Raw genomic sequence first — 26,707 nt, 5'->3', positions numbered from 1 at the left:
CGTGAGTATCACAAATACATGACTTAGTGACAAAATGCTTACTGCAATGCTCGGCGTACTGATTGTCAAGATCTCACAGTTTTCCACTTCTTGTTGCTGATGTCTCACATCTGTATACACCTGTATATTCTTTCTCTTGTTAAAGATTCGGTTCTTTAATTTGGAAGCTTATAAAACTGACTTATAGGTTCTTAAGCCTATTGGTAGCCAATGGTGGAAAGTACATTCACTCAAATACTGTACTTAAGTACAATTTTGAGGTACATTTACTTTACTTGAGTATTTCCAGCTTTAGTTACTTTCTCATAACATTATATTGAGTAGTTAAAATGAGCCCTATCTTTACAAAATTAAAACGCTTGTTACATAAATGCATCAATACAAATAATCTTATAACATATTTAGGATAAATAAAACAATCTGAGTGGGTCCATTCTGCATAAGGAGTACTTTTACTTTTGATACCTTAAGTACATTTTAATGCTGATATTTTTGTAGGCTACTTTTACTTCAGTAAGTTTTGAATGCAGGACTTTTACTTGTAGTGGAGTAATTTCACAGCGTGGTATTAGTATTTTTTACTTAAGTAAAGGATCTGAATACTTCTTCCACCACTGTTGGTAGCGTATACCACCAAACTGCTGCTTTAAAAAAAATGTTTTGGTGTTCACTAGCAGATGGGATTAACCAGGAGGTACCTTTACACAGCACAAAGTCAATAAAGAACATAGAATTGTTTTCCCCTCCACCAGAAGCTACAAACATGGACTGGAGAATTACCCACATCCCCTATCAGCCGGGCCCCACTCCCCCACAAAAAACCCCAATTAAATTAAATTAATTTTAAAATGTTTTGACAGCAAAAATGCACAACAGTAGCTTTAAAACCAAGTCAGTGGGCAGTAGCTAAACGGTCTGTAAAGAAATAGGGCCCAATACATGAAAACCAAGTTAACAAAAGGGTCATTACTAACAATTGCGTCATGAACAACAGCGTCCTCCTGATTGGCTGATGTCCAACGCGTCACTCCAGTTCCTCTGAAAACTTTCACTTTCACAAAGTCCATAGCTGAACTGCGTTTGTTAGAGGCCTACATGGAGACGTTTTGGGCATTTAACGAGCCAAAACAACAGAATTGGTTCAGAGGCGTTGTGGCGTTGACGTGTCTTGAGAAGTCGCTGGTGTTTTTCATCGATGAGGAAACTGAAAAGTTCCACCGTGAACTGCAAAATGAATGCGGCGCGGATCCGTGTGTCAATAACTGTGACTTTAAGAGCTGGAAACCACGACCAAACGAGGTATGGACAGGAACATATTTCATGTTTAATGTGAAATTAAAGAGTGAAAAGTAGTGATGTCCAGATGAAGCCCCATGAAGCCTTGAAGCTTTTCATCCAATTGCTTAAAAAAAAAAAAAATTCTCGAGACTTCATGTGCTCACAAACCTCCTGCTGGTCAAAAGCTTTATTGTCATTTTTCATTACATTTTTGGATTGATTTAAGGGTAATGGTAAAAGTCTATTAATGTAAAAAACAAACAAAAAAAAACAACAACTAAAATGTGTCAGTATGATTTCAATCGATGTTTAAATAAATCCAATAGGACATGAGATGTTTATGTTAAAACTGTTGCAGTGTTTTCCAAATATTAGACAGTGATTTTTTTAATGAATGCTGGGGTGATGGTGATGATGATGATGATGATGGTGATGGTGATGATGATGATGATGATGACTTCATTTTTATAAAGAGAATATTTTTGCCACTGTGCTTGGACTCAATTTTGCGGGGATCCATTGCGCTTTATAAATGTTCATATATCATACCCATAGATATATTTAAGAATGGGTTTATATATATATATATATATATATATATATATATATATGTGTGTGTGTAAATGTATATATGCCAGGTGACATGTCTGGTAGAATAAAGAAACCATAAATATATTGATAATAAATGTAAAATATGTCTGAAGGTAAAAGTTTATCACCCTGGCTGATGCAATGCCGGGACAGGCGGATGTAGAAAATATTAGTTCACAGGGTGGCATGAAGAAATGTAAATATTTATATATTGTGGCGGGCGACCCAAAATTGTTGAATAGTGGGCTAATAGTGGGATAACGACAAATGTTTTATCTCGAGATAAGGAGTTACATAACTTTTTATCGCAAAGAAACAAAAGTATTTCCTCTTATTGCTCATGTTTGTGTCAAACCCACAGACTGTATCGAGACTAAGGTAGTGTAGCCTCCTCCCCACAGCTCCACAGTTATCTAAACTTTAGATTTCCTCTTTAATACATGTCTGTCAGTATTCAGATGTGAAAAATTAGGTACTTTCATTGCATGCATCCCAGGTAACTGCATCTGTGTTGGAACCATTCCTTTTTAGGGCTTCTGTAGTATCTTACCCAAAATGTGTTCTGGTGAAAATATTAGCACATTATTCCCATAATGGACATCTCAGAATCATGTACTGGAAAGCCCTCCAGCATCCCTTTTTGTCCCCATCATTTAACATAACAATATTGTTGTTACATAGTCCCATAATTTCAGATAAGGTTTTTGTAGGAAAATCTCTTTTGACTAATTTCATGCCATTTTACAGAAGCCTCCTTTAGATTGTGAGGTGTGTTGTCCTTGGAGAGATGCAATATGGGACAACCATACCAGTCAGCGAGGAAAGGTGATGTGGTTGAACTGTAAACCACACCTGTGGTCCCAAAATAAATGGGAAGTGGCAAAGGTACGTTTACAGTCTTCATCACATGTTTAATCTCTTAAAGGGTGTCAAATGGGAATGTGTACCCATTTAACAAAGTCAGTTACGTTTATATTGGCATCTTATCTTACAAAAAGAAGCTAAAATATGACTTACAAAAAGAAACTAAAATAAGATTTGACAATTTTATTATTGAGCTGTTCCAGAAATTAAAATGAATCAGTTGATTATTTTTAATGACAAGAATAAATATAACGTAGGAATATATGAAGTATGTCGAAATAACTACAACATGATGCTGATGTGTTAAAAAAAGTCTGAATTCATGCTTTTTTCACGTCTGTCTGCAAGTTCAGGATGATCAGGGATACACTGACTGATATTGCAAAACTGTGTACCCAAAATAAAATATTTTGTTGTGATTTATGTGCAACAGACAGATCAAAGGGCAGCCGACATGCTGCCATGACTACATCATGATGTCAAAGTGTAAAAGGTCTGAATTCATGCTGTGTCAGGTCAGGTCTGTTCGCAAAAAGACGAGCAAAGAACTCTCAGTCTGGTGGAGATTAGCTTGGTGCGATTTTTATGTAAAGTTGGTTTGGTCTGATTGTTTCACATTAATGATCACATATATAGATAATGATTAATGATAATGATCTCCTGTTTTCAGGTTTACATGCCATGTGGTCACAAGGACCATAGTTCAGTGGAAGACTTTGACATTGCTTCACTTCTGTGTCTCATGACACAATGCAAGCATTTTAAGAAGTTCGAGCTTGGTGATTTGTGTGAAAAGGTAAGTGCTGTCTTGTACATGCACATACAGTACATGTAATTAACAAAGAAATAAACATATGTTGTGTTTCTCTGCTGTCACTGATTTTTGATGTCAATATAGCCAGTTGTTATTAGTGTTGTAGTGAAGGACATTAGCTGTGATCAAATCACTACTTCAATATAAACAGAATGTGTCCAAGTTGTGGGTTGAGTTGCATTAAAACCTTTACTAATATCTATAAGGAATCTGTCTTTTTTTAACCTCTGTGCGTAGGTTTCCTGCGTGCGAAACAAAATCTGTCATGCACCAAAGTACCAGCTGGAGCAGGAGGATCTGCACAATTTCCTGATCCGAATCAGAGATCTGGGTGAGACCCTGGCAAGACATGATCCTGAGTTTACAAGTATGTCTGAAGACATCGATCAGGTATGTGTTTTCACAATTTTCTCCTGTATGTAATGTATAATGAGCCAGCATCCATTTGAAGCTTATTAGAGGACGACTTACTAAAGAAATTAATAATTTGACTGTAGATGTATGTCCGCGGATCATAGCCTGTATATAAATAATGGACGTAGTCACCGTGACGTCACCCATTGGTTAATGGCCCATTAGAAGCATCAAATGCAATCAAATGAAATCAATTTTACTTATATAGCCCAAAATCACAAATCACAGATTTGCCTCGAAGGGCTTCACAGACTGTACATGGTACGACACCCTCTGTCCTTAGACACTCACAGCGGCCAGGGAAAAACTCCTTAAAAAACCCTTTTAGCAGGGGAAAAAGAAGAAGAAACCTCAGGGAGAGCGACAGAGGAGGGATCCATCTCCCAGGACGGACAGACGTGCAATAGATGTCGTTGTACAGGGCAGATCAACAGAGTAGAATAGAGTAGATAGAGGTTGAGGAAGGGGGAGGGAGGATAGAGAGACAGTTGAGAGGGAGGCAGAGAGGAGCATCGAGTTCATTGTTACACTCGTCGCCATCTTGCGTCGCCATCTTGTTTCCGATATGGGGAGCAGACCATATTTGGACTGTGGAGGAGGAGAGGAATCTGATCACTGACTACAGCCTCTCTACACCTCACCGTGTTCTGGGTCTTCCCCGGGGCCTCCTACCAGTTGGACGTGCCCAGAACACCTCTAACGGGAGGCGCCTGGGAGACATCCTTACCAGATACCCAAACCACCTCAGCTGACTCCTTTCGACGCGAAGGAGCAGCGGCTCTACTCCGAGCTCCCTCCGGATGTCTGAGCTCCTCCCCCTATCTCTAAGGCTGAGCCCAGCCACCCTACGGAGGAAACTCATTTAAGCCGCTTGTATCCGCAACCTTGCTCTTTCGGTCACTATCCAAAGTTCATGACCATAGGTGAGGGTTGGAACATAGATGGACTGGTAAATCGAGAGCTTTGCCTTCCGGCTCAGCTCCTTCTTCACCACGACGGTCCCGTACAACGCCCGCATCACTGCCGACGCCGCACCAAACCGCCTGTCCATCTCACGCTCCGTTCTACCCTCACTCGTGGACAAGACCCCGAGATACTTGAACTCCTTCGCTTGAGGCAGTACCTCTCTCCCCACCCAGAGAGGGCAGTCCACCGTTTTCCAGCAGAGAACCATGGCCTCAGACTTGGAGGTACTGACTCTCATCCCAACCGATTCGCACTCGGCTGCAAACCGCCCCAACGAGTGCTGGAGGTCCCGGCTTGATGAAGCCAAAAGAACCACATCATCTGCAAAAAGCAGAGATGCAATTCTAAGGTCACCAAACCGAATCCCTTCCTCCCCCCGGCTGCGCCTTGAGATCCTGTCCATGAAAACCACAAACAGAATCGGAGACAAGGGGCAACCCTGGCGTAGGCCAACACCCACTGGGAACGTGTTTGATGTTGTGCCGAGTATGCGGACACAGCTCTCACTTTGGTTATATAGGGACCGGATAGCTCGTAGCAACGAGCCCGGTACCCCATACTCTCGCAGTACCCCCCACAAGACTCCCCGAGGGACACGATCGTAGGCCTTCTCCAAGTCCACAAAACACATGTAGACTGGATGAGCAAACTCCCATGACCCTCCATAAGTCTCGCAAGGGTAAAGAGCTGGTCCGTTGTTCCACAGCCAGGATGGAAGCTGCATTGTTCCTCCTGAATCTGAGGTTTGACAATCGGCCGGAGCCTTCTTTTCCAGCACCCTGGAGTAGACTTTTCCGGGGAGGCTGAGAAGTGTAATTCCACGGTAATTGGAACACACACTCAGGTCCCCCTTTTTAAAAATGGGAACCACCACCCCGGTCTGCCACTCCACTGGCACTGGTCCAGACCTCCACACGACACTGAAGAGGCGTGTCAACCATGACAGCCCAACAGTGTCCAGAGCCTTCAGCATCTCAGGGCGAATCTCATCCAACCCTGGCGCCTTGCCGCCAGGTAGCTTTTTGACTACCTCGGGGACCTCTGCCAGGGATATTGATGAGTCTTCCCCTGAGTCTTCACTCTGCCTCCTCCACAGAGGACGTGTTGGCTGGATTAAGGAGTTCCTACCAAAGTGCTCTTTCCACCGTCTGACGACATCCACAGGTCGGGTCAGCAGGTCTCCGCCCCGCTGAGCACAGCTTGGGCCAAGCCCTGCTTTCCCTTCCTGAGTCGCCCAACGGTTTTCCAGAACCTCTTTGAGGCCGACCGAAAGTCCTCCTCCATGGCCTCCCCGAATTCCTCCCATGCCCAAGTTTTTGCTTCAGTGACTGCCGCAGCTGCAGCCCTTCTGGCCGAACGGTACCTGTCTGCTGCTTCCGGAGACCCTCCAGCCAGCCAAGACTGAAAGGCCTCCTTTTTCAGCTTGACGGCCTCCCTCACCGCTGGTGTCCACCAGCGGGTTCTTGGGTTGCCGCCACGACAAGCACCAACAGCCTTCAGGCCACAGCTCTTACCAGCCGCATCAACAATTGAGGCTTTGAACATGGCCCATTCGGACTCCATGTCCCCAGCCTCACTTGGGATGTTGGAGAAATTCTTCCGGAGGTGTAAGTTGAAGACCCTGCAGACAGGGGCCTCCGCTAGATGTTCCCAGTTCACCCTCACTACACGTTTGGGTTTGCCAGGTCTGTCCAGCAGCCTCCCCCGCCACCTGATCCAACTCACCACCAGGTGGTGATCAGTTGACAGTTCTGCTCCTCTCTTCACCCGAGTGTCCAGAACATGCGGCCGCAGATCTGATGATACGATAATGAAATCGATCATCGATCTTTGGCCTAGATTGCTCTGGTACCAGGTACACTTATGAGCAACTCTATGTTCGAACATGGTGTTCGTTATGGACAATCCATGACTAGCACAGAAGTCCAATAACAAAACACCACTCAGGTTCAGATCGGGCAGGCCGTTCCTCCCAATCACGCCCCTCCAGGTACCATCATCATTACCCACGTGAGTGTTGAAGTCTCCCAGAAGAACTATAGAGTCTCCAGGCGGTACCCCTTCCAGGACACCACCCAGAGACTCCAAGAAGGCCGGGTACTCCGAACTGCTGTTCGGAGACCTTCTCCTCGCGACTTGCAGCCGCAACGCTCCACCTCCCGCACAAGCTCGGGCTCCTTCCCCGCCAGTGAGATGACGTTCCACGTCGCCAGAGCTAGCCGCTGGAGCCGGGGGTCAGCATGCCCAGGTACCCGCCTTCGCCTGCTGCCCGACTCACACTGCACCCGACACCTATGCCCTACTCTGTGGGGGGTGGGCCCACACGTTATGCTAATTCATGTTAGCATTAACTGGAGCATTAACTGGGATGTTAGTTTTGGCAAATAACAAAAGCAAAATGTATGTTACTGAGCAGCGACTCCTTGGAGTGTCTGTTAGTCCAACCAAACACTGAACAAGACATTTTTACTGAACAAAACGTTTAAATAAACTGTCATTAAGTGAAAATACAGTGTGAAAGGGTCAAAGTTATGAGAACAAACCGCTAAACGTCCTTTTTATATCTATATAGCATTATATATAACTTTATTGACACGTTGCCGTGGATACACATTGTTCTGCTTCTCTCCTGATGACGGCTTGCCTTGTTAGTGACCTGTCAATCAAAGGTAGCCACGCCCCAAATCATACGATTCTTTATCTTATATTTTCTTCTAAATGGGGCCATTATTTACACTATTAACATCAAATTGTCTTGAAGAAGATTTTTCACTAGCGATTAAGACTATAGTGTTGTCCTAAAAAAAAATTCTCAGGTAATAAATCAAGTGATGCTTTCTCATTTTGCATTGAAATGAATGGACAGAAATGTTTTTGCAGCCACACTTAGCGCCCCCTGCTGGAATTTTCGGTAGAATGCAGCTTAAGGCACTTCCTGGTTTGCCTCCATGCTCAGACCTGGAGGTTGCCGCCTGCCGCAGATTGAGGCACGCCGTCCGTAGCATCGTGCTGTTTTAAAAAGCAAAGGCCTTAAAGGTGAAGTTATTTTTGGGCCTGGTGTGCTGACGGGAGGCAGCTATGCAATATATGTACTGCTGCTATTTACACATGTTACTGCACGAATACAAGGAGCGGGTGTTAAAGGACTGTTGTTTTATCCCAAAGGTCGTAAATGAAAGAGATGTAAATGGCAGAATTCAATAAGTCAGCTTGAGTAACTGCCCACATGGGGTGCTCTGTAAAATGAAGCCATCGAGCCAGCAAGAGGAAAGCTCCGCTTTGATTGGTCAGAACCATTGCAAGCACCAAATAGGGTGCCACAGGAATGAGTCCTTAAACCTGGAAGTAAGTTAGCATTTTAGCACCATGGGGTCTAACCTCTCAAACTCAATGAGGATTTTGAATGCGTTTTTGCTGTGATGTCTGCCTCCCACAGGGGCGAGCTGCAGGACGGAGCTGTAAACTGTAAATCTTTACTTTGTACCACTTTGTTTTCAGATTCAGAGCCTCGAATATAAACTCGACTTGCCTGAAAACATGGCGGCAGATATTGAGGCTCTTAAGGCACAGTATGAAAAAGAGCTAAATGATAAAATTATGGTAAGAGTCACACAACACACTTATCAAATGCTCTCTTTTTAACCATGCTTACTCTTTATATATATGTTTCATTTATATCTGAGGACATATTAGAAAAGGCTGTCCAGCTCTTAATTTAGCACCAAAAACAACACTTAAGAGTTTTTGTCTCAAATGGCGACATTTATATTGTTAGTGACTTACAGTAGGCCTATATTGAGAAAATTCTCCATGTACAGTTTGACTCATAAAGTTCACAAAGGCCACTTGATATCTGTTATTTTGTTCCAACGGAGAATTTTACTTGAGGCAAACGAAGCATAAATAAACCAAACTCCCAATCTGTACACATATTGTGGCAAGGCACTCTTAATCAGAAACTTTAACGTGTGTGTGTGTGTGTGTGTGTGTGTGTGTGTGTGTGTGTGTGGGAATGCATTGTGCTCTTCTTCAGGCTATCGCTCAGGAGGCCGCTGCACATTGTCTTACTAAGATGAAGCTGGAGAACTTGGAGAGACGGATGGCTCAGCAAGACCCAGAGGATTTACATTTGGTAAGACATATTTCACAAGAAATGTTCACATTTTTATGTATTTTTATAGGGTTATTGGTAGTTTATCATTAATTTTATTTAAACTGGCTGTGAAGTCATGCCATGTTATCACACGTTATTTCTGTGTGTGAATTTCTATCATAGACCAGTCATTTAGACTGTGCATTGTAAATTTAAAGTCTGTGCCCTTTGTTTTTACACACAGCTTTAAAATGACATCATTCTAATTGCATGTGTGTTTGGGTTGGGAGATATTGAAATTCCCCTACTTTCACAAATCATTTACACAATGCGATTTCTGATATGTTGATAATCATCAGTAATATGGATATAATGACTAAGTGTATGAAAGCAAATAATAAAACAGCTAGAACAGTCTGGTAAGGAAATTACATCAAGCCCCAGGTTTATACTGCAGAGATCAGTAGACCAGGGTAGGGTAGACCCTTTTTCCACCAACATGGGACAGGTTCCATTCCAGTTTGCACTCATAATTTTGAACCGTTCTCAGCATTTTTAATCAATAATAGATTGGTTCATAACACAAAAAGTCGATTCCCAGCCAGTTTTCCGAAGTGGGCGTGTCATATTCTACAGGTTGTAAAGACAGGATGGAGTCTTGCACGTAATGGTCTTCTACTTCTCCTCATCAATAATATTGTGTTTAGTCAATGGGTCACAACAAGCATCTGTAATAACTAGGGATGGGTACCGAATTCGGTACTTTTACAGGTACCGACCGAATTCCGTCGGTATTACCGAGTACCGATTCATGTAAAATCAAACGGTACCATGTTTCGGTACCTAAACAGCGTTAACTTTAAACTGATCATTGATTTCAACCTGTTTTCATTTGACGTCTTTGATTTACAAGCGTGCTGACGATTGCACTATTTTTAATTTTTTTATTTACCTCCTCGTCTGGTCCTGTCTGCTCACCGCGGCCACTAGCCACTAGCTGCTGCCCTCTTCCACCCCGGCGCAGAGACGAACAGCCGGCTCTAAGCCTGCTAGCCGCCAGCTGCTATCTCTCCAATGTCTCTACTCGGGCTTGGCCTTCGTCTGCCTCCAGATTGGACCTTCCTTACCCCGTTTGCTCTCTCCATTCTTCTGTAGACCAGTCATTAGCAGCTAGCAACTAGTTGCTGCATCTCTGGTCCTCCGCTAATACTCCGCTCTTCAACTCAGGAATATTACCTGCCAATTTACTCCAAACTCCCTCACTGAAATAAAATCCCTCAGACTCCTGCGTCATCCTCTATATGTGCACAGAGCAGCCCGACTCAACTTTGTTTATTCCATCATGCTATGGCCACAATACTGTCTGACCGGAGCTGCGCCGCACAGCTACGACGTCATCACAACAAATCACACGTGCACTTGCAACCTTGTTTTTTTTTTTTTTCGTACACTTGCAACCTGAGAGCGCTCCTCTGTGTTGACAGCATCATCCACCTCACCACCTCTGTTCCGGCATTCTTTGATAACACTGCAACCTTCATGTTACAAAATTCACGTTCACTCAACAATAAAGCACTGCTCATCCTGGATGTTATATTGTTTTTATATATTTTTTAAAGTTTATATTTTGAGAAATAAATATATTGAATTGAAAAATTGAGATTTTATTATTAAACAAATTAACATTTATTAGCACATAAACAAACGCAAAAGTACCGAAAATTGGTACCGTTGAGTACCGGTACCGATTCCCTGGTACCGGGTATCGGTACCGTATCGGTTCAAATGTGAAAGGTACCCATCCCTAGTAATAACCAAACAAAGGTCTGCAGTAATGCGAGAGAGAGAGAGAGAGAGAGAGAGAGAGAGAGAGAGAGAGAGAGAGAGAGAGAGAGAGAGAGAGACCTCCTCTCTTCAAGAAACTATTCACACAACATATACCTCTCTATCATTCATTCATTTATTTAACATTAATGATTTGTCTATGTGTTTGTTGCTTTTGCCATTCAGGAAGATTACTACGCCCTGACTCATATCCCACGTGGTTTGTGTGTGGTCATCAATAATGAGGAATTCCTGGGAACAGGGCTAGGTAGACGAAGAGGCACTCAAGAAGATGCAAGTATGTGTGATTTGTTTATTTATTAGTTACCCAGCACCCTTCAGGGCTGAGGATGCTCAGAGTTAATCCTCATCACATGTCTCTCCTTAATGTGACACAGAGGCCCTGCGTACAGTGTTCACCCGGCTCGGCTTCACTGTGGTGATACATGAAAACTTGACTGCAGAACGCATCCGACATGAACTACAAGAGCTGGGCAAAAGGGACTTTTTGTATGATGATGCCTTGGTGAGCAACACCTTCAGAGCTGTAACTACTGTATAGACTGTATTTTACTGTGAAGAAGTAGTTAGAAAATAATACATGAGAAGAATTATAATCTTTAGAGGTGCTAGTGGGTGGACTTTGGCGAGCCATTTTTAGTCGTTATGCTGTTAGATGGTATTCGTAAATTGAATAAACAATAGTCTTAAACATTGCCTCTTGCTATGCACTAATGTTAGATATAATATATTTCTGTATGTGATTGCTGGATAGCAGGAGACAGTGAACTCTAAAAACAGGATGGGTGTAACAATAATCTTTGTGCATGAGACATGTTTACATGACACTTAAAAAAATGTGTCTGATGTCGCAGTTCTCCAACTCTGATTTAGACACCCAGATAATGCGGTTAGAATTTGATTTTTGCCGGCATGTATGACAAGACAACGCATGTGCCCATGAATCTAACGTTCAGCAAGAAAGCAACTTTTCCAGAGTGTTGAACTATTCCTTTAAACATTATTTTTTACAATAGTCTGTAAGACAATTCCTTTTTTAAAAAAGTGTAGCTACAACTTGTGTGCACACAAAATCATGTCATGTTTAACTCCAGCATCATTATTAAATTATCACAAGGAATCATCATCGAAAATCCACTTAGATTGAGACGTAACTACATTTTTTAAAAGAATGTCTGCCTCTGTTCTTAGGTGGTATGCGTGCTTACTCATGGAGACAAGGGATGTGTCTTTGGGACTGATGAGCGGGAGGTGTCTTTGCGAGAGCTGACACTGCCCTTCACCAGCTGGAGAACTTGCGCCCTGGCAGGGAAGCCCAAACTGTTCTTCATCCAAGCCTGTCAGGGAAGCAACTACCAGAGAGGACCCATATCAGACCCCCAAAGGCAAAGATTGGAGGAGGATGGACGTGTTGTTTGTCTGGAGGAAGATGCAAGTTCTTCTGAGAGGGGCGAGATGATGCCTTGTGATGCTGACTTCCTGCTGGGCATGGCTACGGTGGCGGAGTTCAAGACGTTTCGAAACACCACCACAGGCTCCATCTACATCCAGGAGCTGTGCAGACAGCTGACGAGATCAGCAGCAAGGTGAGAGACACCTCCATCTGGTTCTGTTGTGTGAGTACCCAAAAATCACTTTTCAGGATCAGAATCAGAATTTGCTGTGGTGTATTGCAGTGCAATGCTGTAAAATAAGAATGCTTTCAAAAATAGAAATGTTAATAGTTTATTTTTATCTATTAACAAAATGCAAAGAAACAGAAGAATATATATATATATATATATATATATACTGTCTACTGTACTATATATATATATATATATATATATATATACTGTCTACTGTACTATATATATATATATATATATATATATATATATATAGTCAGTGATTAATTAGTAACGCGTTACTCTAATATGACCACTTTTTTCAGTAACGAGTAATCTAACGCGTTACTATTTCCAAACCAGTAATCAGATTAAAGTTACTTATCCAAGTCACTGTGTGCGTTACTATTTTTTTGTAATTTTCCTTAGTAAAACAATATATTTGCTTTCTTCTTGCGACTCGGGGAGCGACGTCGATCGGCGGTTTTGCAATCTATTTTGCGGGTAAAAATGGGTTTGGGTGGGTGGATAAAATTGGGCTGTTTTCGGATCAGTTCTGCGGGTTTTTGAAGCCGAAACACGGGCACTTCAGATCCTTTTTCTGCGACCCTCTGTTCAGCAGGCAGCAGTCTCACTCACTCATTCACTCACACACACACTACAGCTCTGGCTGACGTGCCCCCTAAACTCACAACAGACACTCGCACTACCTTCAGGCTACGTTAAGTCAATCAGTAAGGATGACTATATGGCGCTTTATATCCAACACAATCATGATCTAGTCTGTCCTTAGCCTACAACATAAAGTTTGAGAAATGTCTGCATGGAGCACAGCTGCTTACAGGTGTGCAGCTGACAGGTGTGCAGCTTACAGTGACAGTTTCCTCATCGCTACCTGAGCCACCATCCGATCCTCCTCCTTCAGTTTTTGCCCGTACGCGCCCGGTATCTCATCTCTTTCTCTCTTGCGATTCACACAGCACAGCTGGACAAAGTGGTCTATAACTGCCGTTTATATGCAGCAGTCAATATGATCGCTATTGGCAGTCCGGGGTATAAATGCTCAGAGTTTGTTTCATTTTAATATATTATTATATATAAGTTGTAAGCTTCAGAAACCATCAAACACATATATTTAGGAAAAGTCGCCGACTGAGAGACATGTAGTTTTAATGTAAACGAAGTTATTTATAAAAGAAAAACCCAAACGGTCTGTGAGACTGTCTTTATTTTATTTTTTATTTAAAAAAGAGTATTTATTTTTAAGTGAAGTCAAGAAAGACTGTCTTTATTTTATTTTTTATTTTAAAAAAAGAGAGTATTTATTTTTAAGTAAAGTCAAGAAAGACTGTCTTTATTTTATTTTTTTAAAAAAGAGAGTATTTATTTTTAAGTAAAGTCAAGAAAGACTGTCTTGATTTTATTTTTTATTTAAAAAAGAGTATTTGTTTTTAAGTGAAGTCAAGAAAGACTGTCTTTATTTTATTTTTTATAAAAACATGTATTTTTTTCAGGAAATTGTTTTTAAGTTTGTACGTTACTGTTAAAAATACACTTCCAATAAAATGAGTATTGGCAATTTAAAACTGGTTGTCATTTTTATGTTGAGGCGGCGAGGGGTTGTTGTCTTTTTAAAGGAGTAATCAGTAATCAGTAATCGGATTACTTTTTCAAGGTAACTGTGGCAACACTGTATATAGTACAGTAGACAGTAGACCACCTCAGACAATATAATAGGACTCTTAAATGTCATTTCCCAGCTGTGTTTTCTCTAATTCAGGTAATTTACCAGAATGAGCACACTGGTACGATGATAAGCGTCAATGGGTTGTATCAAACAATGTCATTTTAGGGGAAATATGAAAACATTTAGATGTATATTGTGTTTCTTTACTTTCTGATAATATATATGGTGTTCCCAAAGTGTAGGGCTTAAGATTCATGAAGCGTGATATTGTTTGTCGAGAGAGTGTATGTAAAATGCATCAGTTGTGTTAACAGTGGGTCTGACAGAAAAGGGAACATGATACGGCTTTTTCCTAATCAGGAACCATAAGTCTCTCTCTTAGTGGAAAATGTATCATTTGTAACGTGTGTCCTGTTTTTTCTGTGCAGCTCTGAGATGGATGATATCCTAACTGTGCTGACACGTGTGAACAGGCAGGTCGGCAAAGGAAACTATCTAAACCACAAACAAATGCCAGAGCCCAAGTACACCCTCACCAAGAAGCTCGTCCTCAAATTTGTGTGAGCTGCCGGGGATCAAGTGCTATGCTGAACATGTGCCGATTCACAAAGATCCTTCAGATTTACTGTGTGTGTGTGTGTGTGTGTGTGTGTGTTTTGTCTCACTGTAAGGTACAGCTGGCAGGATAAATTTAAATCTGTAGCATCTGATGTCTCTTAATCAACATTACCTTTTTGCCTCTAGTGATTGCATTTGAACTTCAAAAATCATAAAAGTGGTGTTCAACTATGAGGATTATCTTGCTAAAACAAAAGGTGTAAATTTAATGTTTTTTTTGTTAAAGTTTGGCCTATATTACAAAGATTATACAAAGATTCCACAATACTGCATTAAGACAGAGTGCATTCAAGTCCTGCCTAAACTGCAAAGATATCTCCTGCTAGCAAACAACTGAAAAATTTGCAAAAAGCTGCTTGGTGGTGGGATGGAAGAACCCAGAACTAACATCAGGCATCAGCAGTGAGAATGTGAAAACTGTGCAAGCACTTTCTCTTAGTCATTTATCCAAAATGTCAGTTTTATGCTAGCTATGTTTTTTAGTTCAGTTTTTAAGTTATTCTTTACTATTTGACTAAATGCAACTCGTGTTATAATATATAATATAAAGCTATGCAGTACGCTGCAGTATGTTTGTAAGTGCCTTATCTTTCCAATGATTAGCTGGCATTAGCTTACTAACGGCTAACCTTCCTCTCTGTTCAACACAGAAAATTAGTCCTTCATCATGCTCAACTCTAATGTTTTATTTAGGCACAGACATTTTGTCAGGTCTTGTTTGCAATTTGTGGCACCAATCGTCCCTCCTGGCCCAAGCAGCAACATGGAAGTACCTTAAACCTGCATTATTTCTAATGACCAGTAGGGGGTGACACAACCTGTTATAAGAAGTCTGTTAGTATGTAAGTGAACAGGAAAATGACTCTACTTCTCACTGGATGTATTACTTCAATAAATATTTCCATAACAAGTTTATAGTCTCAGGTTTATTGTTTCAAGTCCTCTTCAATACAGCATGATGTTCATTTTGTAAATGATGATCCCACTCACTCAGGGTCTCGATCTGTTCTCGGCATGTAACAGCTGCAAAAACCAATACAGGTTTGGCTGAAAAACCAAGATGTTGACAACTGTTAGAATAATCTGTGTGTCTGTCTCTGTGGACGTAAGTCACTATCTGTGTATGTACCCTCTGTGCATTGATGGATTAATCGTGATTTATCATGCAAGCTGCTTTGCTACAATGTTCATGTGCTAATATTGTTTTTAAACTAAATACAGAAATTAATTGTTCACTGAACCTACTCTTTACTGATTTATACTTCTACTCCACTACTTTTTGAGGCAAATATTGTACTTTTTACTCCACTACATTTAGCTGACAACTTTAGTTACTTTCCATGTCAAAACTTAACATAAAAAACATGATAAATTAGAAGTCTTAAAAAAAAAAAAAAAGTCATAACATTATATTGAGTAGTTAAAATGAGCCCTATCTTTACAAAATTAAAACGCTTATTACATAAATGCATCAATGCAAATAATCTAATAATATATTTAGAATATATAAAACAATCTAAGTGGGTCCATTCTGCATAAGGAGGACTTTTACTTTTGATACCTTAAGTACATTTTGATGCTGATACGTTTGTATTTTTACTTCAGTAAGTTTTGAATGCAGGACTTTTACTTGTAGTGGAGTAATTTCACAGTGTGGTATTAGTATTTTTTACTTAAGTAAAGGATCTAAATACTTCTTCCACCACTGTTGGTAGTGCATACCACAAAACTGCTGCTTTAAAAAAGATGTTTTGGTGTTCACTAGCAGATGGGATTAACCAGGAGGTACCTTTACACAACACAAAGTCAATAAAGAACATAGAATTGTTTTCCCCTCCACCAGAAGCTACAAACATGGACTGTAAAATTACCCACATCCCCTATCAAAAAACAATTAATTAATTTAAAAATGTTTTGACAGCAAAAATGCATAACAGTAGCTTTAAAACCATGTAAGAGGACAGTAGCTAAATGGTCTGTGAAGAAATAGGGCTCAATAAACGAAGATCAGGTTAACTTTTTATTTTTATATTAATCAGGTGAACAAATATGGTCATTAATAATTGCACAGGGCCGGTTTTTGTTATGGGCATTGTGGGCAACCGCCCAGGGCGCAATCTATGTGAGGGCGCACAACCGCCCTAAAAAAAAACCCAATGACAAATTGGCACGTCACCTTGCTGAGAGTCAGGATTCAGAAGGGTGTGTCCGAAGAGGCAAGGGCGTTAATCTAGCCAGGACCCGGTCTCACCTGTTCCACAGACACGGCTCTGCTCTTCCTGCTCATTCCTCTGAAAACTTTCACTTCGTTAGAGGCCTACATGGAGATGGTTATGGCATTTAACGGGCCAAAACAAAATAATTGGTTCAGAGACGTTGAGTTGACGTGTCTTGAGGAATCGTTGAAGCTTTTCATCGATGAGGAAACTGAAAAGTTCCACCTTGAACTGAAAAATGAATGCGGCGCGGATCCGTGTGTCAAGAACTGTGACTTTGAGAGCTGGAAACCACGACCAAACGAGGTATGGACAGGAACTGTGATAACATAGGCCTATTTCATGTTTAATGTGAAATGTGAAATTAAAGAGTGAAAAGAGTACCTGCTACACAGGACGACAACAGGTGTCTGTGTAGAAAAGGCGGGCAAGATGTGTCAGTTTGGAGGGAGGAAAAGTAGGCTACCGGGCTTTTTCCCCCCTTATATGTCAGGTGACATGTCTGGTAGAATAAATACACAATAAATATATTGATAATAAATATAAAATATGTCTGAGGGTAAAAGTTTCTCACCCTGGCTGATGTAATGCCGGGCCGGGCGGATGTAGAAAATATTAGCTCACAGGGTGGCATGAAGAAATGTAAATATTTATATTATGTGGCGGGCGACCCAAAATTGTTGAATAGTGGGCTAATAGTGGGATAACGACAAATGTGTTATCTCGAGATAAGGAGTTACATAACTTTTTATTGCAAAGAAACAAAAGTATTTCCTCTTATTGCTCATGTTTGTGTCAAACCCATAGACTGTATCAAACCAGCTAAGTGAACTACCTCCGGTTTTCAAAATAAGGTGTTAACAAAATACATATATGAAAATAAGATTAAATGGATTGTGTTCACAAGAGGTATGGATCGTGTTAGCTATGCCCTTTATAAATGTATCACCCATTTTGAAAGTTAAGCATGTTCAATTTACCATTAATTCATGTTTCTGTCAGTATTCAGATGTGAAAAATTAGGTACTTTCATTGCATGCATCCCAGGTATCCGCATAGAAACATTTCAGCCCTGCTAAAAGAACCTCTGTCGCTTCAGCAGAATTTGTCTGGTCTTTCTTTCGGCTTAGATGCAAGTAATAAAAAAAGACTAGAAAATTTCCCCTGGGGAAATTCTGAAAGGGCCACGGGGGCTACTGCCGGTGTGTGTACACTATGATGATATTCTTCAGAGATTTCAAACTATGCCCTTTAACCTCAAAATGTGTGTGTGTGTGTGTGTAGCGAAAATCGCATAAAGTTACCTGTGTGTGTGCGTGTGTGTGTGTGTGTGTGCACGTGTGTGTTTGAAGCATATGTATGAATGTGTGAGGAGTGTGCGCACTTCAGTTCATGTGTGTGTGTGTATCTGTAACTGTAATCACATCAAAGATCAAAGGCAATCAGATCAAAGCAATCAACAGAATTAACTGGCACCTGACAGCAGAGGTGGACAGACTGAAATTTCTGGCCTCGAACAGACAGCATTTTTGGCAAAACAATAATACTTATCATTGATCCGTTCTTCCTGAACGTCTACATATGTTGTTTTTTTTTTAAGAAAAATGAAAAAATAGCTTTGTTAGAGTGATCTAAAAAAACTGTTAAATCTCAGAGAGCTCAGAAATCTTCCTGCGTTTTTAATATGGGAGCCAATGAGGCTGTTGGTGGTGTTGGTGCCGCATCTGTGCGTCGTATGCCCAAACTATAACTCTGACAGCTTTACCAGAGGATTGTGAGTGAGAAGACAAATTTTCCTACATTTCTATGTATAAATTATTTCTGTAGAGTGGAATTTGCGGCCTGGAGCGCAGTTTTCAAATTTATTTTTTGACAATTTTTTCTCTCCCTCTACACTCTGGCGATGATGTCACACACTGTGACACGAACATTCCGTGCAATACACACCCATTATAATCTCAGAATTTCTCCAAAAATGATCATGGTCATTGAACAGGGATTGATAAAAAACTATATGACCTATCGAAAAGTGGATTAATACACCAAATACACAAGACTTGTGTCTACTGTTTAAAGTTTAAATGGAGTCTCTAGGTGAAATTATGCCGGAGAAGTAGATGTTTAAAAATCTCCAATTATTGTTCTTTTTCGCTCATTTTTTTTCGGCCGTCCCATTCATTTCAATGCAAAATTTTGGGCAGTTTTTCGCGACATAAGACATAAAAATTTGTATTCTGTAGAGAAAAGTAATAGCACACCGATCCCGATCAAACCGCACGTTTTGATATATAAATTGTCCTGCAACTCTTCAAGTTGTAGGACTAGTAGCGGGACGAAAAGCGTCCGGAAGAGGAAGAAGAAAAAATCCACAGTATAACAGTAGTGCTCGGGGCAATCGCACCGAGCACTGGTCCCATACAGCAATAGCTGTAGGGACCAGTGCTCGGGGCGAAGCCCATGATCATTTTTGGAGAAATTCTGAGATTATAATGGGTGTGTATTGCACGGAATGTTCGTGTCACAGTGTGTGACATCATTGCCAGAGTGTAGAGGGAGAGAAATAATTGTCAAAAAATAAATTTGAAAACTGCGCTCCAGGCCGCAAATTCCACTCTACAGAAATAATTTATACATAGAAATGTAGGAAAATTTGTCTTCTCACTCACAATCCTCTGGTAAAGCTGTCAGAGTTATAGTTTGGGCGTACGACACACAGATTCGCCACCAAAACCACCAACAGCCTCATTGGCTCCCATTTTAAAAACGCAGGGAGATTTCGGAAAAAGGGAAGATGGAACAGTTTTTTTAGATCGCTCTAACAAAGCTATTTTTTCATTTTTCTTTAAAAAAATCACATGTAGACGTTCAGGAAGAACTCGGGACGCTCAAAGTGAAATTGGATCAATGATAGGTATAATGGTTTTGCCAAAAATGCTTTCTGTTCGAGGCCAGAAATTCGAGTCTGTCCACCTCTGGCTGCTGTCACTCTTTCGAAACATTAACAGCTGCAGTTAATTCTGTTGATTGCTTTGATCTGATTGCCTTTGATCTTTGATGTGATTACAGTTACAGATACACACACACTCACACACACACACACACACACATGCACTAAAGTGCGCACACTCCTCACACATGCATAAACATGCTTCATACACGCACACACGCACACACAGGTAACTTTATGTGATTTTAATTACACACACACACACACACACACACACAGACACACACACACACACACACACACAGGTAACTTTATGTGATTTTAATTACACACACACGCACACACACACACACACACACACACACACACACACACACAGGTAACTTTATGTGATTTTAATTACATCTACACACACACACACACACACACACAAACACACACACATATTTTGAGGTTAAAGGGCATAGTTTGAAATCTCTGAAGAATCTCATCATAGTGTACACACACCGGCAGTAGCCCCCGTGGCCCTTTCAGAATTTCCCCAGAGGAAATTTTCTAGTTAGCTTCATTTTGTGCATGTGTGCGCTGCCTAGGAAGTAATTGTTACAATACACCTACTTACCCTTAGCTGATCTGGGCTGATTGAAGGCATTTACTTCGGCTGACTTGACCCAAACATTATAATTATTCAGAGGAAACAACGTTTTGTTTTCCTGCGATAACAACATATTTAACTCCTGATCTGTGCTGGAACCATTCCTTTTTAGGGCTTCTGTATTATCTTCCCCAAAATGTGTTCTGGTGAAAATATTAGCACATTATTCCCATAATGGACAACTCAGAATCATGTACTGGAAAGCCCTCCAGCATCCCCTTTTGTCCCCATCATTTAACATAACAATATTATTGTTACATAGTCCCCTAATTTCAGATAAGATTTTTGTAGGAAAACCTCCTTTGACTAATTTCATGCCAATTTTACAGATGCCTCCTTTAGATTGTGAGGTGTGTCGTCCTTGGATGGATGCAATATTGGCCAACCATACCAGTCAGCAAGGAAATGTGACGTGGTTGAACTGTAAACCACACCTGTGGTCCCAAAATAAATGGGAAGTGGCAAAGGTACGTTTACAGTCTTCATCACATGTTTAATCTCTTAAAGGGTGTCAAATGGGAATGTGTACCCATTAAACAAAGTCAATTACATTTATATCGACTTACAAAAAGAAACTAAAATATGACTTACAAAAAGAAACTAAAATAAGATTTGACAATTTTATTATTGAGCTGTTCCAGAAATAAAAATGAATCAATTGATTTTTTTTAATGACAAGAATAAATATGATGTAGGAATTAAAAGTATGCCGAAATAACTACAACATGATGCTGATGTGTTAAAAAAAAAGTCTGAATTCATGCTTTTTTCACGTCTGTCAAGTTCAGGATGATCAGGGATACACTGACTGATATTGCAACACTGTGTACCCAAAATAAAATATTTTGTTGCCATTTATGTGCAACAGACAGATCAAAGGGCAGCCGACATGCTGCCATGACTACATCATGATGTCAAAGTGTAAAAGGTCTGAATTCATGCTGTGTCAGGTCAGGTCTGTTCGCAAAAAGACGAGCAAAGAACTCTCAGTCTGGTGGAGATTAGCTTGGTGCGCTTTTTATGTAAAGTCGGTTCAGTGTGATTGTTTCACGTTAATGACACCGTCTCCTGTTTTCAGGTTTACATGCCATGTGGTCACAAAGACCATAGTTCAGTGGGAGACTTTGACATTGCTTCACTTCTGTGTCTCATGACACAATGCAAGCATTTTAAGGAGTTTAAGCTTGGTGATTTGTGTGAAAAGGTAAGTGCTTTCTTGTACATGCACATACAGTACATGTAATTAACAAAAAAATTAACATTTGTTGTGTTTCTCTGCTGTCACTGATTTTTAACATCAATATAGCCAGTTGTTATTAGTGTTGTAGTGCAGGATATTAGCTGTCAATAAAGCACTGCTCATCCTGGATTTTATATTGTTTTGAAAATTGGTACCGTTGAGTACCGGTACCGATTCCCAGGTACCGGGTATCGGTACTGTATCGGTTCAAATGTGAAAGGTACCCATCCTTAGTCAAGTCATGCGGCCGTGATGTAGTTCGCTATAGCATAACGCTAGTTTTTTTATTTCATCAGCTGCATTAATGCTTCAAACATCATAAAAGTGGTGTTCATTTGCGAAGATTATCCTGTTGAACAAAACATGTCAGCATCAGAAACATGTGGTTGATAGTGTCTCGCTCAAGTTCCAAGTGCGTGCACTGTGGTCTGAGCACAAGTTTTTAGTGCTAACACACAGTTTTGAGCTCAAGAAGGGCTGTGTCTCCGTTGGTAAAGTGGTCGCCTACTGAACGGATGGTTGGTTGTTCGATCCCCGACCATGGCAGCCTACATGTCGAAGTATCCTTGAGCAAGATGCTGAACCCCAAATTGCTCCCGATGCTGCGTTCATTGGTGTGAGAATGAATTCCCAATGGTGGCAGGTGGTACCAGTGTGCCCTGGTAGCCTTGGCCACCAGTAACGGGTGAATGAGCGCAGTCTATAGTGTAAAGCGCTTTGAGTGGTCGCAAATCGACTAGAAAAGTGATATATAAGTGCTGGTCCATTTACCAAAAAGAGTAAATCTGAGTGTGAGCAGTGATATTTTGAGAGCAAGAGAAGAGGTTTGAGAGAGCAGTGAAACAACCTGAAGGCAAAATCAATCCTGCTCTCAAATTGAAAGAATAAAGATAAGGAAGGAAAAAATTGCTTCTGGTTGCGAAGAAAATTCGTATTGCGTGGAGTTCAACTGAAGTGAACTTTGACCTGCGAAATTACAGCCTGAACCTGTAACAAAGATGGTCACTCACCTGCATTTGTATGTGACTGCAGCCATTACAAATCACTCTGTGAGACATATAATTTACGTACCCACATTAGATTACCTCTATAAATTCAGTTAGTTCATTTGCTATACGATATACATGTTGATATTATGTCTGTTTCCTCCCACAGAGGCGAGCTGCAGGACGGAGCTGTAAACCGTAAATCTTTACTTTGTACCACTTTGTTTTCAGATTCAGAGCCGACTTGCAGACTTGCCTGAAAACATGGCGGCAGATATTGAGGCTCTTAAGGCACAGCATGAAAAAGAGCTAAATGATAAAATGAGGGTAAGGAACACATAACACACTTATAAAATGCTCTCTTTCTAACCATACTTACTCTTCATATATGTTTAATTTATAACTGAGGACAAATCAGAAAAGGCTGTCCAGCTCTTATTTTAGCACCAAAAACAACACTTAAGAGTTCTTGTCTAAAATGGCGACATTTATATTGTTAGTGACATACAGTAGGCCTATATTGAGAAAATTCTCCATATACAGTGTAACTCATAAAGTTAAAAGCAAGCATAAAGCATAAAGCAAACGAAGCATAAATAAACCAAACTCCCAATCTGTACATATATTGTGGTAAGGCACTCTTAATCAGAAACTTTAACGTGTGTGTGAAAAGTCTATGTTTCTGCCTGTCACACACTGAGGGACAGCGAGTGACACACAGCTGTTGTTTTTTTTTTTTTTTTTTTCTTCTTTTTTTGCTGGGACAGTTAGATTGTATAAATTATATGTTGATTGTAATTCAATGATTGTAAATATTGCTTTCTTTTATTGTTATTAGTTTTTCTTTTCTTTTAAATATAATAATTTATTGTAAATATTGCTTTCCTTATCTTGTTATCTTTTTTTCTGATGCTTGCTTTGGCAATATATACATTGTTACATCATGCCAATAAAGCCAATTGAATTGAATTGAACTGAATTGAGAGAGAGAGAGAGAGAGAGAGAGAGAGAGAGAGAGAGAGAGAGAGAGAGAGACCTCCTCTCTTTGAGAAACTATTCACACAACATATACCTCTCTATCATTCATTCATTTATTTAACATTAATGATTTGTCTATGTGTTTGTTGCTTTTGCAAATCAGGAAGATTACTACGCCCTGACTCATAAACCACGTGGTTTGTGTGTGGTCATCAATAACGAGGAATTCCTGGGAACAAGGCTGAAAAGACGAAAAGGCACTCAAGAAGATGCAAGTATGTGTGATTTGTTTATTTATTAGTTACCCAGCTCCCTTCAGGGCTGAGGATGCTCAGAGTTAATCCTCATCACATTTCTCTCCTTTATGTGACACAGTGGCTCTGCGTAAAGTGTTCACCCAGCTCGGCTTCACTATGGAGATACATGAAAACTTGACTGCAGAAGATATCCGACATGAACTACAAGAGCTGGGCAAAAGGGACTTTTCGGATGATGATGCCTTGGTGAGCAACACCTTTAGAGCTGTAACTACTGTATAGACTGTATTTTACTGTATAGAAATACATGAGAAGAATTGCTCGAGAAGAGGTGCTCGTGGGTGGACTTTGGCGAGCCGTTTTTAGTCGTTATGCTAAGCTATGCTTACAAGCTGCTATCTTAGATGGTATTCTTAAATTGAATAAACAATAGTCTTAAACATTGCCTCTTGCTATGCACTAATGTTAGATATAATATATTTCTGTATGTGATTGCTGGATAGCAGGAGACAGTGAACTCTTAAAACAGGATGGGTGTAACAATAATCTTTGTGCATGAGACATCTTTACATGACACTTAAAAAAATGAATTATTGCCTTAATCCGACTATAACTGGGCAACTGAAATGCATGTAAAGGTGTTAGTCCGACTAATGACAGAGTTCTCCAAACCCAATTAAGACACCCAGATAATGTCAATGGAATTGGAATGGAAAGCAACGGAGCCCCTTTTCCAGAGTGTTGAACTATTCCTTTAAAACATTATTTTTTACAATAGTCTGTAAGACAATCCCTTTAAAAAAAACGTGTAGCTACAACTTGTGTGCATACAAAATCATGTCATGTTTAACTCCAGCATCATTAAGTTATCACCAGGAATCACCATCGAAAAATCCACTTAGATTGAAACATAACTACATTTTTTAAAAAGCAAGTCTGCCTCTGTTCTTAGGTGGTATGCGTGCTTTCCCATGGAGAACAGGGAACTGTCGGTGGGACTGATGAGGAGGAGGTGTCCTTGGGAGAGCTGACACAGCCCTTCACCAGCTTGGCCGCTCCCTCCTTGGCTGGGAAGCCCAAACTGTTCTTCATCCAAGCCTGTCAGGGAAGTGACTACCAGAGAGGAGCCATGTTAGGCCCAGAAAGTCAGTCTGGAGGAAGTCTGGAGGACGATTCAATTTCTTCTGAGCAGAGGGAGATGGTGCCTTGTGATGCTGACTTCCTGCTGGGCATGGCTACGGTGCCAGACTTCAAGTCGTTTCGACACACCACCACAGGCTCCATCTACATCCAGGAGCTGTGCAAACAGCTGATAAGATCAGCAGAAAGGTGAGAGACGCCTCCATCTGGTTCTGTTGTGTGAGTACCCAAAAATCCCTTTTCAGAATCAGAATCAGAATTTGCTGTGGTGTATTGCAGTGCAATGCTGTAAAATAGGAATGCTTTCAAACATAGAAATGTTAATAGTTTATTTTTTATCAATTAACAAAATGCAAAGAAACAGAAGAATATATATATATACAACTTATTATTATTTTGCATCAGTAGCATTATTTATTTTTTAACTCATAACATATATATATGTAAATGTGTGTGTGTGCGCGTGAGTGTGTTCCCTGAACCTAATCAAAGTAAATGATACAGACAGTATCATAGGACTCTTAAATGTAATTTCCCAGCTGTGTTTTCTCTAATTCAGGTAATTTACCAGAATAAGCACACTGGTACGATCATAAGCGTCATTGGGTTGTATCAAACAATGTCATTTTAGGGGAAATATGAAAACATTTAGATGTATATTGTGTTTCTTTACTTTCTGATAATATATATGGTGTTCCCAAAGTGTAGGGCTTAAGATTCATGACGCGTGATATTGTTTGTCAAGAGAATGTATGAAAAATGCATCAGTTGTGTTAACAGTAGGTCTGACAGAAAAAGGAACATGATACGGCTTTTTCCTAATCAGGAACCATAAGTCTCTCTCTTAGTGGAAAATGTATCATTTGTAACGTGTGTCCTGTTTTTTCTGTGCAGCTCTGAGAAGGATGATATCCTCACTGTGCTGACTCTTTTAGTGTCATATGATAACAGTATTTCTACTGTCTTTATAATTCAGCCTTCTGCCCACAACTTATTATTATTTTGCATCAGTAGCATCATTTATTTTTTAATTCATTACTTACATATATGCAAATGTGTGTGTGTGTGTGTGCGTGTTTCATCACTTTAAACACCACTAACAATGTATCATTTGTAACGTGTGTCCTGTTTTTTCTGTGCAGCTCTGAGATGGATGATATCCTCACTGTGCTGACTCGTGTGAACAGGCAGGTCGGCAAAGGAGACTATGGAAACCACAAACAAATGCCAGAGTCCAAGTACACCCTCACCAAGAAGCTCGTCCTCAAATTTGTGTGAGCTGCCGGGGATCAAGTGCTATGCTGAACATGTGCCGATTCATAAAGATCCGTCAGATTTACTGTGTGTACGACTGCAGTGTGTGTGTGTGTGTGTGTGTGTACGTGTGTGCCAGGTCAGGACTTGATGTGCCGGTCATCAGAAGATTGTGGCCCGGTGACATGATGTTTCCCTGTATTGATTAAAACTGACGAATCAACGGATCAAGAAGGCAGAACTTCCTGGAAGAAATC

General features: G+C 40.5%; 2 protein-coding genes across 2 annotated transcripts; both read left to right on the top strand.

The window, feature by feature from the left end:
• The first annotated feature begins 1,038 nt into the window (after positions 1 to 1,038).
• LOC131981091 (caspase-8-like) lies at positions 1,039 to 15,689 on the top strand. The gene is made up of 10 exons (XM_059345389.1): positions 1,039 to 1,299; positions 2,617 to 2,754; positions 3,404 to 3,529; positions 3,785 to 3,937; positions 8,426 to 8,527; positions 8,961 to 9,059; positions 11,031 to 11,142; positions 11,243 to 11,370; positions 12,057 to 12,451; positions 14,588 to 15,689. Exons 1-10 carry the CDS (start codon positions 1,096 to 1,098, stop codon positions 14,721 to 14,723), a joined length of 1,593 nt encoding a protein of 530 aa, XP_059201372.1. The 5' UTR covers positions 1,039 to 1,095; the 3' UTR covers positions 14,724 to 15,689.
• Positions 15,690 to 17,098: 1,409 nt separating this feature from the next.
• On the top strand, positions 17,099 to 26,474 carry LOC131980224 (caspase-8-like). The gene is made up of 7 exons (XM_059344437.1): positions 17,099 to 17,299; positions 21,674 to 21,799; positions 23,053 to 23,148; positions 23,957 to 24,074; positions 24,175 to 24,302; positions 25,009 to 25,385; positions 26,339 to 26,474. Exons 1-7 carry the CDS (start codon positions 17,099 to 17,101, stop codon positions 26,472 to 26,474), a joined length of 1,182 nt encoding a protein of 393 aa, XP_059200420.1.
• The last annotated feature ends 233 nt before the right edge of the window (positions 26,475 to 26,707 follow it).

The sequence above is a fragment of the Centropristis striata genome, chromosome 11 (assembly GCF_030273125.1).
Source record: "Centropristis striata isolate RG_2023a ecotype Rhode Island chromosome 11, C.striata_1.0, whole genome shotgun sequence".
NCBI lineage: Eukaryota > Metazoa > Chordata > Actinopteri > Perciformes > Serranidae > Centropristis > Centropristis striata.
This window is presented reverse-complemented; position numbering and strand designations above follow the sequence as displayed.